This window comes from Sceloporus undulatus, chromosome 1 (assembly GCF_019175285.1).
Source record: "Sceloporus undulatus isolate JIND9_A2432 ecotype Alabama chromosome 1, SceUnd_v1.1, whole genome shotgun sequence".
NCBI classification, from domain to species: Eukaryota; Metazoa; Chordata; class Lepidosauria; order Squamata; family Phrynosomatidae; genus Sceloporus; species Sceloporus undulatus.
The window spans coordinates 207,028,682-207,043,455 of NC_056522.1; the positions used below are offsets into that span (position 1 = coordinate 207,028,682).

Here is a 14,774-nt window from a genome sequence, read left to right on the forward strand (position 1 = left end):
CCCACAGATATGTGACTAGTTGGATTGAAACTCGCAAAGCACAATCTGAAAGAGCAAACCTAACCATCCTCTTTGATAAATATGTGCCTTACTGCTTGGAGCAACTGCGATGTAACTTAAAAACCATCACTCCAGTTCCAGAGAACAGCATGGTACAGGTAACAAGAACTGCAGTAGGATCTTCCGTCTGCTGCTCCTCTTAAGATGTGATTTTTAGAGTGTTCAAGTATGCAGAGCTGGTGTGAAGGAATTTCATTATAATCACAGCATGTTGCATGTGTGTGTGTGTGTGTGTTGTCATTCAAGTAACAAATCAGACTGGGTAAGACCTGGTGCCATTCTCTGCATCAATCTCACAGGCAGGAGTTGGTATTCTACTGCCAAGTTGTTGATTACAGCAGTGTAAGGTGTGGACACATTCCTGGCCTGTCCTTTTCTTCCAGTGCTCCTAGAAAACAATACTCTTTAGACACAATTTCTTGCAAGATTGGCTTTCTCTATCCCTTCTCTCATTGAAGGCAGATTTACCCAGTCCTTTTTTCAACTTTGATTTACATTTTTATCCATCAGCTGGATAAATAAGTAACTGCATGTTTCATATATTTGTATGTTAACTATTGTGCTCACAGGATGCATAGTCATGCATTTTGTCAACACATACTGTGTTTGTTGATGTGAAAATGCATAATTGCCACTTTTGACCACTGCCAAATGATTTGGGTGAGTTGATTTTGACAATTCAGTTTAATAAAAAAAATTGTTGTTGTTATATTTATTTGTATCCTGCTCTTTTCCCAGAACTGGGACTCAGAGTGGCTTCACAATATTAAAAAAAAATACAATTAAAACATAGAAAAGTGATACATGAAAACATAATTAAATTTTTACAATAGTAAAATAGATTACTTATTAAAAGAATAAAAATACAATTTAAAAGATTTATTTATTTATTTATTAGGAGCTATGCAGTTGACAAGTATCTTTGGAATTTGGAGTTTCCCAATATGGGCCTTCTCAATACTCTCAATAAAAATTATGTATCACAGAATAATCCACCAGCACCACCCAAAAATTGGGTGGTGCTGGTGAATTACTATGAACATACTAAACATTGATAAAAATACTAAGAATACATGTGTTTTTTATTCTGAACTTTAAAGGCCTAGATTGTGCTCCTCAACAGCCAGGTGATTGCCTAACATAGCATATAATAATAATAATAATAAAATTTTATTTGTATACCGCCCTTCTGAAAATCAGGGCGGTGAACAACAGTAAATAACAGTACAAATAAACAGAACCATATAAAATACATTAAAAACAATTCAATAAAAATAATAAAATTATCATGCCGGCAAAACAATGCTGACATGGGGGAGGGGAGAATTACTGGTCAGGGTAGGCTTGTTCGAATAAATGGGTTTTTAGCCCCTTCCTGAATTGGGGTAGGGAGGTGGCTGAGCGGAGCTCGAAGGGCAGCGCGTTCCAGAGGTTGGGGGCTGAGATGGAAAAAGCCCTCCTAGAGGTGGAATTATATTTCACCTCTGGAACTCTTAACAATAGCTGCCCTGAAGATCGGAGTGCGCGGGGCGGATTGTACGGAGAGAGGCGGTCCTCCAGGTACCCTGGGCCCAAGCATAAACAGCTCTTCTCAGTCTGACCACCCAACAGAGATTATATGGCATACTATGGCGATACAGGGCTACTGGGATTAATTTTTTGGGTGGTGCTGGTGTAGCTGTGTTGATCTGTTGCAGCAAAAATCAAAGGGAACTAGGACACCTTGAAAACTAACAGGTTTTATTTGGTATAAATAAAATTTTGTTAGTCTTTAAGATGCCACAAGTGATTTTTTTGACCACACAAGGCTTTTTTCAACTTGCCATGATCAAGTTCAGGGTGCATCCTTGATTAACGGCCATATGGAATTCCTAGTTTATGCAGTCATTGCCTGATATGATCATGAATGAGTCACACCTCACCAGTCCTGTAACTAAGCACTTTCATAAGAAGGCCAAGAGTTATGTAAACTGGGCCTCAGTGGTTATCACTATAGATTGAACCATAGCTATCTTTCGTTGATGACATCAGCCTTCCCCAATCTGATGCCCTCTAGATGTTTTGGACCTTATTGCCCAGCAGCCCCAGACAGCATGGCCAATAGTTAGGAACACTGGGAATTGTAATTGAGCACAGGGAGACATTAGGAATGCTAGATTTTACTGCTATCAAGAATATAGGGTCAAGGGTGATTACCCACCATGAACTTTGAGTGCAGAAAGTGTGTGTGTGGGGGGGGGAGGGTGTTGCCCTACAGGGCCAGCAGCAAATGGCTCCCCTTTTCCACCTAGGTCGAAGTCCATGGTTCTCAAAGCCAGCTGGACTATTTTTGTCTTTGAGACAGGAAACCACATGTTTACTAAAACCCATCCATGGCAGTTAAAAACAACAGTAACAATATCAAATAACTGACAATATGCCAGCTTTCACCACACTTTAAGTCTGGAGAGAGAGAGAGAGAGACAGACAGACAGACAGACAGACAATATTTTCTTCCCATGGACACACACACACTCCTGACTCTGCTGGAAGGATTTCTAATATCGGAAGTTCAACATTGGAGAGAGGGATTGGTGTGTGGCCACGGGTTGAAGAAGGAAGGTTTCAGATCTGGTTCCTGGGAAGACAAGGTGCTGTCACTGTGATGTCTAGAGTCACCGTCCATGTTATCACTGAGGTTGAGGGTGGGGAAATTTAGGCCAAATTTTATTTATTTGGGCAGACACAATATGTAAGAAATCAGTCCTTATCATGGCCCCAAACCATTTTGGTTTTGTGGCATTAATTGTTTAAAAAGTATTTATTAAAAATAAAAACCAAGTTATATGATAGCAAAAGATTCAAGACCATGGAAGTAATGTTGCCCCCATTCTTAAATAGACCCATTACAAAAATGAAGACTCTTTTTTTAAAAAATGGTAAAAATGTTCCTGGCAGTATATGAATGTTGGTGGATATATAGAATTTTGCCACTTGTGTGATCTGAAGTTATTCCAGCAAACAAAGTAAATGATGGCAGGGGGTTTATGGGGCACATGGAGATTAATGCAGGCTCCTCCTTCCTTGTATTATATTAACAATTCCATCTGCATTTTTGAATGAATGCAGACATTATGCACTTTATGCTGTTTTTTAGATGATTTTTTGGAGGGTTTTACAAAAATACTTTAAAGCTTTCTGGATCAAATGATTTTTCTATAAAGGAAAAACAAAAGTCAGAAACGAAAACAAATTGTTGTCACTCATTTAAAAGAGAGAAAATGAGAGAAAATGAGAGAGAGAGAGGAAAAAGCCATCATACTGCAGAACTTAGATGTGGGTCTTTTGAACAGCACAGCTACATTATGTTTGCATATCTTATTTTGATTCATTCACATACTTAAAGCAGCTGCACTCTGAAAGTGGTAAAGAGGACTGAGCTGGGGTTTATTTCTAAAGGGCTTTTTAAAAACATCTTTCTTTAATAATAAAACTTGCTTTTATAGATTCTGCACGAAAAAGAGGATCAGTTTTCAAAAGCAAGGATTGTACAGTAATCTTTTTCTGTGGATGTACACATGCTTGTGTGTGCACACTGACTTAAACAAACACAAGGATGGAATAAAGGAAAGCTGAGGAAATAGTAGGAGTGCTCTCCTCTGAACTGGGCAGTAGATAGATTTCTGAGATGCATCACCTTCAGTGCACTTCTTGTTCTGCCATCATACTGGAATAGGGCCAGTTTTTGCAGCTGTCAACTGCCACACACAAAACTCTACAAGTCTATATAGCCTATAAATTTCAGATGGACCGCACTCATCTCTGGCAAGTTTCCACACATAACTTGAGCACAGGCTAAGTACTTCCTTGTTTTTTTTTAAAAAAAATGCTAAAATCCTGTACATGCCTAGTATAACATGAGCCCTATTGAAGATATACTGTTTACATAATTCCATTAATCTCCCAAGCAAGCAAATTAATACTCAAGATTTGACAACAAAGGTTTATACTATATATGGAATATGTGATGCCAGATATCCAAACTGGATTCTGAAAAGGAAGAGACATTACCAATCATATTGCAAGTACACATTGGCTAGCACATACTTGCAGTATGCACACACATCAGAATAAATTTAACTGACACTTTGTAGATTATAGCAAACCCTTTGGTTGTGTACATCATGAGCAACTGTTAACCACACTTGGAATGGATGTGCCAAAACATTTGATTTTCCTGATGTGTAACCTATACTCTGGACAAGAGTCCTTTGTCAAGATGAAATATGGAGAATCGGAACAGATTCCAATTAGCCAAGGAGTCAAACAAGGCTGCATTTTATCAACCTATCTGTTTAATTTATACACAGAATATATCATATGGGAAAGGATAGGGCTTGGAAAAAGAAAGTGAAAATTAGAGGAAGAAACACTCAACAGTTTAAAATAGGCAAGGGACAACATATTACTAACAGAATTCAGTTGGACTTGGAATGATTCACTGTAATTAAGCAAGAAGTTCAAGGATTACGGTTGAATATTAAGAAAAGATCACTACAGATTACTGTTTACATAACTTTGAGGCAGGTGATGAAATCAGAAATAGTGAAAGAGTAAGACTTGGTAGGACAGCTATGGAGGAACTAGATCAGATTATCAAGTGTGAAGATTTATCGTTAAATTTCAAAGTCAGAATAATCCAGGCGAAAACAGGAAGACCACATTAAAGGAGGATTGATTCATCCAATCCTGTCGAGGCTAAGAGTTTGCAAGACCTGAGCAGGACTGTTGGTGATGGGGGCTTTTGGCATTCTCTCATTCATAAGTCAAAACCAATTTGACAGCAAATAACAATAGCAAAAACAACAACTGTATGTATGTTTAGGAACAGAATATCCATCCCTTACAGTATACCACATTATACTTTCCAAAAGCACGCCTAACATTCCCTTTTCAGTGTTCCTTAATATTTTGACCTCTATATATATTGGATTACATCCCCTGGAAGCAGAGTACCTGGAGGGTGCCAAGCTGGGAAAGTGACTGAGAGAACTCCTGCTCCCCCCGCCCCCCACATTAAATCAGTAACAAAGATTGCATCTCTTGTACCTGCTCTGTGCTGTAGTACAGTCACAAACACGCTTACCTCTATTAATCTATCAGTGGTCAAGTACAGCTTTCTAATAAATCCCAAAACACCCCTGCAGTAACGTCACTAAGAAGGTGCAGGCTGTACTGGTGACACCTCAGAAGAGGGTGACATCTGGTTGTCAGCCCACCCCTTGCAGGCACTTTTTTGCCTGGGTAGACAGCTGTTGCCCTGGCTGCGTGGCCATTTCCGCGACTTATGCAGCCGTGTGGCCATTTCCGTAGGTCTTGGGGAGGTCTCCAGCCCAGGTGGGTATCAGGCGGCTGTTTCCCTGGCTCATGTGGCCATTTTCATGTGACCCTGGCCCCAAAAGTCCCACCGGAAGTCCTGCCCAGAAGCCCCCCCCCCCTCAGAAGTCCTGCCTCTCCACATCCCAGGTGGGGATGCCACTGCACCCCTGCTTTAGTTGCAACTGCTGGCTCTGTGAGATATCATTCCTTGCTGGCTTAAGAAGGAACCAGGGGATTGACCTGCCTTTCTTGATTTGCTTTGTGCAGTTGCCCCAGATGCATACCTTCCAGGTGTCCCAAATTGGAAAGGGCAATCCTAATTAATCTTCAGTCATCCCACTTGTTCAGCTGCTTTTAAAATGCTTTGTTTCCCCTTGCTTTTCCCACTCCCACTCCTTCCTCAGTTTACTTAAACTGCTGCAAACTTAGTTCAAAGTATCAAATTACTCAATTCATTCAGTGTCAGGGTGGAAGAGAGACATGAGAGGAAGGGTGGAGTCTTGTCCTTTCCAGTTGGCTCAGGTAAAAGCAAACTGCTTCAGCCTCATAGCTTATGTGTTCTTCCTCATTAATAACTTTTGCCATGTTGACCACAATCTGCCATAGCTGAACCACACATGTCCCAGTTTTCATCTGTGAAATGTTGGAGGATATGCACAGGTTAGAAAAATGGAGACTGGCTGTAGTTCCACCTGCAGAATTAAACTGTTCTCTCACTTCTCTTTAAGGCAGTATTTCTCATGTCCATGACTTATTTTGCAAGGTAAAAGTCTTTGTCTTTTTTCTAGTTAGCACTTGTGTAGTGATGCAGTTATCATTAATTCACCATGGTGGTGTGAGACCAAATTATTATTTTAAGAGGATTATTTTATCTGAAAAGTAGGAGCTATAGAACTGGAATAATAATAATTATTATTATAATACCAGTAACAACAACAATAGATGTCTTTTATCATTCCCTCTCCTTTTTACTGCAGACTTTGTGTTCATTATTGGATTGTCTCCTGACCCCAGAGAACACTCCCCCAGATTCTCCTCGTGAACTCTATGAAATATATTTTGCATTTGCCTGTGTATGGGCTTTTGGTGGTGCTTTATTCCAAGATCAGGTAAGTTTCTGGTTTCAAGGAAAGATACAGTATCTTGGTATTCTCTCTAGATTTGGCAACAAGAGTCTCATACATTTTCAAGAAGAAAAAAAGAAGGGAGACAAATTAACCATGGGATGTGTTTATCTTAACTGCAAAATGTTGGTGAGTAAGAAAATAAGAAATGTTGGTGAGTAAGAAAGAGCTCTCTCTCTCTCTCTCTCTCTCTCTCTCTCTCTCTCTCCAGTAGTTCAGTCCTGTACCTAACTCAGTGGAGGTTTCCAAAAAATATGTCTCAGGCAGTGACCTTAAGGCCTTGATAGGTACCCTTTTTCTGGAAGTCTATAGTTTTCATTTCTTAAATTTCAGTTTGTATAGGCCACTTCAAATAAATTTTGGGACCCAAAATCACAGGGCTCCTAATATCTAATACCAAAACCTGAGCCAGTCAGCCTGTCTGCCACACTAGCTCTTGATCATTGAGGGTTCTGAAGAAAAAATAGAAGATTGTAATAATTTTTACCTGCAAGGTCACAGGATGATCCAGTAGGCAAGTACTTTGGTTAGCAGGGCTGGGAAATCCATTGAGCCCTCTCTTTCCTCTCATAGCATACCAATGTATACCATTGTTCTTCCATACTTGCTAATTAGAACTGGGTATGATGGCAGTCTTTTCACTTTAACACCACCTTATGAAATGCTACTTTGGCAACACTATCTCATCTTGAATGATTTTAGGTCACTGGTAAGTTGGAAAGGTCTATTAAATCCATATTTCATAAACCAATGAAATAAAAGGCATGCATTATAATTCATCTAGTTTAGTGACTGTAGTTTTCTTACAAACAGTCCCCTAAGAGTGATTATGCTGTACATTTGTTATTCTTGTGTGTGTTAAATATTTTTTAAAAAAGATCTCAAAAAGCATTTTACACAAATACAGTTGAACAAGAAACCTTTATAGCCAGTTTCCCTGGGTTGTCACGCATTTGTATGGTCTCTGGTGTCATCCAAAGCATACAATTTTAAAATAATTTAAGGCCTTAATATTTACATTGGCAAAGAACCAAAATTATTAAGGTTAATATGTTTATTATCATATGGTTTCTTATTATAAAGAAGTTTTATTAAGAGTTATAACATTTAACAATACATTGGACAAACCATAAAACATATAGAAACAAATCAATTTCTTGAATTGTTTCCTGTAGCTGAGCTCAGTTTAGATAAAGATGGGAACAGCCCTCCAAATACTGAAGTTTCCAAAACCATGGGCTTGCCATTCCCACATGTTCAAAATAAGACAAATGCATCTTTCAGTACTTTAATTTTTGGCTTTGCTTTGTTCTGTTTTCCAGCTAATTGATTATCGCATGGAGTTTAGTAGATGGTGGATCAAAGAAATGCGAACAATAAAATTTCCTTCCCAAGGGACAGTTTTTGATTACTTCATTGACCCTGATACAAAAAAATTTACTTTGTGGAGTGAGAAAATTCCAGGCATTGAAATGGAACCAGATGTCCCTCTCCAGGTAGGACAATCCACTGCAATTAGTAATAAGAGAAGCAGCAGATTTCTGGATAATTATGACTGGATTAGGCAGAACTTAAAGTGCATAACAAGTTGAAGTTCAAGTGTTGCTAATTATCCAAGCAGTGTCACAATACAAAGAATACTGTGCCAGTTGAAATTGCATTGCTCTCATGATGTGAAATTTGCCAAAGTAATTTCTCTTTATTCAACATTATTGAGTTTTGAATGGCATCAGAATTCAGAAATGTACTGAAGGTATTATAAGCATAATAATATTGTGTCCATGTATATTTTAATATTGGACCAAGTTTAGGAGTTTGGGTAGGCATGTGGAATATTGGTTGCCTCATCCTCCACTAGCAAAGGTTCCTTTTGTTCAGAATAGCTGAGGATTTCATTTAGTTCATTATTTGATAAGAGCATTCCAAAATTTATATATTTCTTTGTAAATTCAATAGGAAACAATTGAGATTTTGTTTTTAAAAAGTGTAAAAATTGGAAGAAGCAATAATGACACATTCTTTGTGTGATCAACCATGTTTGTGGTGCTGGTTTAAGGTTGCACCATCCTTTTTCTGACAGGATCATCATCTTTGACAACCACATGATAGACAGGTTTAAACTCATGTTCATACAGGGAATGACTATAGCTCTTAAATTTGGGCATTCTGAATTCTGGTTAATTTGCCTAGTGAAGATGGTTGACAATTTCCTCCAGTTAATTTTTTTTCCAACAAGAACAGAGTTTAAAACATTCAGATGTGGATGGGTGGGGAGACACAGAACTTACAGAAACTGTGCCCAGAAGACTGAGTTTCTCTGCTCCTGAAAAAGCAGGCATATGGCTTGGAGTGCTTCTTGGTACTTGGCAATCTGTCACTTGAGGCTCAGGTGGGACTTTATCACTTGAGGCTTAAAAAGTGGAATTAGAGCAGGATAGTAATATCTGTGGTTGTGTCTTATCACATGACCATGTGTCCAGTAGCTGGTGTGTAGTCCATCCATTGCTGGAGTGTTCCTTCTCATTGACAGGCAGAACCCATCAGTGTTGCCCAATCGTGCTGCTTTTTATACTGTTGATTCACATTTAATAAGTTCCTCCTGAAGCATTTCCAATGTACAGTCAATCATATCATGTGAGTGGAGGCACATGATTATTTTCCTCTCCTCTTCACTATTCCCAATCAGACTGTTATTCTTTTTCTTTTTTAAAATTTTATTTTATTTTCTTTATTTTATTTAATGTAATGCCATGCTTGCACAATAAAAATAAATAAAAATAAATACAGACTAAAGGCATGCTAGGAAAGGGATAGAGCATGGAGGTGGGGCTGTGGCTGGGACAGAAGCAGCATGATGGTGATTTGGAAGAGTTTTGCAATAATAACTGTCCTCAACCCAGTATGTTTGCATTTCCTAGACTATTGTGATTGTGGTGCCTTACGAGCCTGGCATGAAAACATCCTTGGTCTCAGCAGCTAGGAATGCCTTTTACTAAATTCAACTGGCACATCAGGTACAAGTGTTCGTGAGCAGAGATAATTCTGCCACAGTGGTTCTCACTTTGATAAGCTCCCAAGTGTACTGTAATTCATTAAATCATTTTAACTATTATTTTAATAGTTTAATTTTTTTAATAATTACTATTTATTTCATTGTTTTGACTATATTTGTAAACAATCTGTCCCTGATGTGCCTATGAATGTATAGAGGTTTTAAATGTTTTAGATAGATAGAAAGAAAGAAAAGAAAGAAAGAACCCCTGGCTTCTGTTATTGCAAGGCCATATTACTGGAATCAATGCAGTGTGAACAGGGGCATGTTCTTGCCTCCTGTCCTCTCATTCTAGTTCCTGCTCAGCCTGTATCATCTCTGTTATCACACCTGCTGCCCATCAGCTTCTCCGTGTATCTGATACATGGAGTGGCAAAGAATAGATACTTCTGTTGTTGCTACCAGATCATTGAGAAGTCTAAAACAATATGTAGGAGCTAAGGAACGTATTACAGGCCACAGGTGTCTGATTTTTCACAGAGATACTACCCACCACTCTACAGCCGTTTTCAGAGCAGTCTCTCTCTCTCCCAATCTCTCTCTGCATTTTTATTATTTATTGTAAAATTGTTGTTAGAAAAAAATTACACCCTGCTCATCTGAAAAGAAATCAGAGTGGTTTACAACAAAATCCAGACATATGATTACAATAAATTTATAACTACTTCAAAGCAACAATATAAAACAATAATAAAAATAGAAATGGCAGCATAAAAGAGCAAATTAATCAGCCATATAATCTCACCCCATCCCAAAAGCAACAACAGATTTTAAAACAACAACAACCAAGACAATAGCAAGCGAAAAACCAAAGCAGCTATCACCCCATGACAAAGACATCTCTTAAAAGCCATATTGTTGTTTACTGTCTCGGGGATAAAGCAAGATGTTCATTCTGAAATGCAGGGCAAGATCTCTGTCTGTCTTTCTCAGCCACCCATCCACTCTATTCCATATACAGAAGTCAACTAGACTGGGAGTCAGTTCTTATGCCAATGCTGTGTGCTTCTACTGCTGAAAAGATATAGGGCAGTCCATATGGTATGCATACAGATCTATCCCCTGGTGCTTTGCTTCTTCCCCTCTACAAATATTAGCATTTTGTGGGATGGGGAATTTTGAATGCGCACCCACCAATGAGCTGAAGGCCTCTGTTGAAAGGAGAAGAAGGAAAAAGCTGGACTGTTTTTTCTTCCACCAAGGACACCGTTGTTGGTGCTTTGTGAGCTACTAGATAAAACTAAGATATTTAAATGTAGTATCAGCTTTCTTTCTTCAGCTAGTTAAAAGCACAAGTTCAACACAATAATCGCTTTGTCAAAGACAGGTCAGTATGCTGCCTGGAAAAAGAGTTTCTATGTATGGGTGCTGTGGTAATTAGGGTTAGGAAACGGTGGTTAAGGAGCTGGTAAATGAAAACTCCATTAAGAACCGGAGCAAGTAGTGTATTATTTTAAGCCTTTTGGCCTCATAGCATAACCCAGTTTGACTTTGATCTAATTTTTGTCAGTTGAAATGGGTATGAGAAGACAACTGCTTGGTCCTGTTGTGGGGAGGATCAAAGAGGATTATATCAACAATAATTTTTAATATCTGATTTTTACAGTTTTATAGTATGCATGTTTTTTGTTTTATTTTGTTTTACTTTGTCTCTGGTCTATTGCCTGGAGTCAGCGGTGTCTGTTTGGTTCAGTTTCCCTGGGGCAGACAATCTGATGTCAGTTTCAATGTGAACTTTAAAATGAACTGAATCCTACAATCCAGGTGGGCTGTCAGGTAAAATTCACTTTTCCATTTGAGGCGTATACAATAAAGGAGGTGATGGCATTAATGATGAAGAAGATGATTTTTATTTATGGACTTTATCACACGTGGGGAAAATTGGGAGTTTAAACAGGCATTATCCAACAATATTTGTGCAATCGTGGTGAAGATTTTCACATGCATCATAATGAAAGATGGCTCATCCCAGGAATCACCAGGGAATAACCAGCAACAAATCATTCATGGGGAAATCCTGTGAATGATTTGTTGCTGGTTATTCCTGGGAGAAGTCATCTTTAATTAGGATGGTATGTGAAAACTTTGACTGTGATCACACAAATAGCACTGGATAATGCCCATTTAAACCCACAATTTCCCCCATGTGATCAAGTCCTATATCACACATTTCTCCCAATAATGAAACTCAAGATGACTAACAACATATTTAAAACCAATATAAATTAAGAATGATGCAAAAATTCAATTAAAAATAAATATAAACGTTATTTTAAAAACAATTTAATACTATTATCCTCTTACATGCATTTTGAACCATTGTGTTTAAAGTAATAGACACCTAGAGTAAGAGGTAAGAAATCTGCAGAGTTTCAGATGGATAAATGCATCAATTAATGTGGAAGGAGAGCCCTTAAAAATTGCTTTGCAAAAGAGTGATTTCTCTACTCCTCTGTTGCTTTAGGGGAGATGTGAGGGGAGTTTGGTTTGAAAATGTCACATTCCATAGATGTGCTTCTAGGAAGGAAAATGCAGAATTTCAAAAGCATAATTGCAGATGCTAGGGCATTATAGTGCTTAAGTACAAACGGAGGCCCAGTACAGACCGTTGCTTTGCGCCAGTCTGGGGCCAATTTTAGGGTTTTGTATGGCTGGGTGTCCGCATGTGCCCAGCCCTACAATCGCTGCGGGGGCTCTCATGGCTGCTTTTGGGAGAAGTTTGCTTTAGAGTTGGGCCCCATTCCCACTGGGCTATAAAGCAAATCAAGAATCGGATTATAGGAACATTGTTCCCATTTGAACTCGCTCCTAGTTTAAGGAAAATCGTTCCCATTTGAATTCGCGTTCGATCCTACTTTGATCGATTTCTTTAGCGAAAACCCAAATCAGTGGTGGATAACCCGGGTTATCCTGACACCACTTTTCCAGCGGTCCTTTTGCCAGGGACCGTGTCCGATACGGGGTCAATTAATGGGAATGTTGGATGTCCAATTCAAGTATTTTGGGACAGGAGGGCCAATGTTAAAGGGACTGGTCTGGGGATGTCACCCGCTTTGTTCTCTTTCCTGGCATTCCTGGCACCATTTTCCTGTTCACGTAGCCTTTCCATGGTGGTGCGGGAAGCGGTCGTGTGTATAACAAGTCCATAGCTAGACTGGGGCAAGGGGGCCCCAAAGAGAGGGAGACAGAGAGAATTAGACTGTATCTACACTAGAGAAATCACCCAGTTTGACACTGCTTTCACTCTTTCCTGGCTCTGGGCTATGGAATTCTGGGAGTTGGGTCCACAACAAACTCCAACTCCCAGAATGCCATAGCCTTGAGCCAGGATGCTTAAAAGCAGTGCCAAACCGGGTGATTTCTCCAGGGTAGATGCAGCTTCAGTAAAGAGGTACTATTCCAGTGTGACTCCTCTAGCTGCCTCCTGTTGCATGCTGGGATTGGCAGTTTTAAGGAGGGGTATTTAGAATTCTCAGGCAAAGAAGTTCAGCTCCTTAAAACTGCCAATCCCAGCATGCAACAGGAGGCTGCTAGAGGAGTCACACTGGAATAGTACCTCTTTAAGAGCATAGTGTGATAAACATCTCTCTGTGGTGCATGTGCATCTGTATGTCCCCCTGCCCCTCCTGCCCGGGAGTTGGAGTTTGTTGTGGGACTGGGCGCCCGCGCGCGCGCACACACACACACACACACACACACGAAGACCTTTGGATCTGAATTGGATCCCCTCTTATTCTTCCTCCCCTCTTCCTCCTCCTCTTCCGCCTCCCCTCTTTTTCCTCCTCTTTCTCCTCCTCCTCTTCCACTCTGGGCCCAACAGCATATTCCAACTCCCAGAATTCCATAGCCTGGAGCCAGAAAAGAGTGAAAGAGGTGCCAAGAGTGTAGATGCAGCCTCTCTCTCTCTGGTGTATGCACGCTCCCCTGCCCCGAGTCCTGGGAGTTGGGGTTTGTTGCTGGCCAGCTGAGCCCTTCTTATTTCTTTTTCTCCTCCTCCTCTTCTTTCTCCTCTTCTTTATTTCCTCTTCCTCCTCCTCTTCTTCCTCCCCTCTTCTTCCTCCCCTCTTCTTCCTCCTCTTCTTCTTCCTTCTCCTCCTCCTCTTCTTTCTCTCCTCTTTCTCCTCTTTTTTATCTTCTTTCTCCTGTTCTCCTCCTCCTCCTCCCTTCTCCTCCCCCTTCCTCTTTTTCTGTTGTTGTTATTGTTATTGTGTGCCTTCAACTCCTTTCGGACTTATGGCGACCCTGCAGAGTTTCCATGGCAAGTTTCTTCAAGGGGAGATTGCCTTTACCTTCCTCTGCAAGGCTGAGAGAGTGTGTCTTGCCCAAGGTCTCCCAGTGGGTTTAATGGCCAGTCTGTCTCCTCCAATTCTCTAGCCACCAAGCCAGATGCCTCTTCTTCCCCCCTTCTTCTTCTTCTTCCTTCTCCTCTTCCTCCTCTTCTTCTTCCCCTCTTCCAGTCACAATGAGGCCTAGCCGCCCAAACGCTCAGGCGCTTCAGCGATCCATTGACCACTAAAAAACCCACAGAAAAACAGGTTTGAAAGACGCAAATGGGAACAGGGAACAAAAACAGCCTGCGTCAAAATGCATCAAAGCAACTGACATCACTGTGACATCTAATCGCCTAAGTGCTTGATTGACAGCTTAAAAAGGAAAAAAATTGTTCCAGACTGGCAATCGGAACAGGCAACAAAAAAGTCAGAATCAATGCAATGGAGAAACATCAATGGGAACGAGAAACATGGGTCAAGAAAAACCGAGTCAGTTTGCTCCCTTTTGTAATGGGAACAATTGACATGATTCGAATACAACTCGGGAACTCGATCTGAGACAGACTCGCAGCAAGATTTGTCGCTTTATAGCCCAGTGGGAATGGGGCCTTGGTTGCTAGAGAGAAGTTTATTTTGCTTCAGGGTGCTCCAAATCTGGTCTGAGGTAGTTTGATTTGGCTTAAGATCCAGGATACATTTAAATCTAATGTAATTCCGTAGTGGTTGTTTAAGAAGTCATTACACTGAAGTTTATCACACGAGCCCTAAAACGGGCCTGTTGCGTTGAAAAACTGTGGTCACACGGGCGCGCACAGAAGGGGATGGGGCTAAGAACCGGAGTTTACCACACACTGGAATGCCACCACTGCCGCAGGATGTTCCAATCGTGTCCTACATCCATTCCAGAGG

At 40.2% G+C, this 14,774-nt stretch overlaps 1 protein-coding gene across 1 annotated transcript in view; it reads left to right on the forward strand.

Moving 5' to 3' along the window:
- Positions 1-14,774, forward strand: part of LOC121925833 (dynein axonemal heavy chain 11-like) — a 263,238-nt gene that overhangs the window by 92,211 nt on the left and 156,253 nt on the right. The window contains exons 34-36 of the mRNA XM_042458413.1: positions 8-158; positions 6,396-6,527; positions 7,865-8,038. Of these exons, the coding sequence (XP_042314347.1) occupies positions 8-158; positions 6,396-6,527; positions 7,865-8,038 (457 nt within the window). The remainder of the gene's footprint in view (positions 1-7; positions 159-6,395; positions 6,528-7,864; positions 8,039-14,774) is intronic.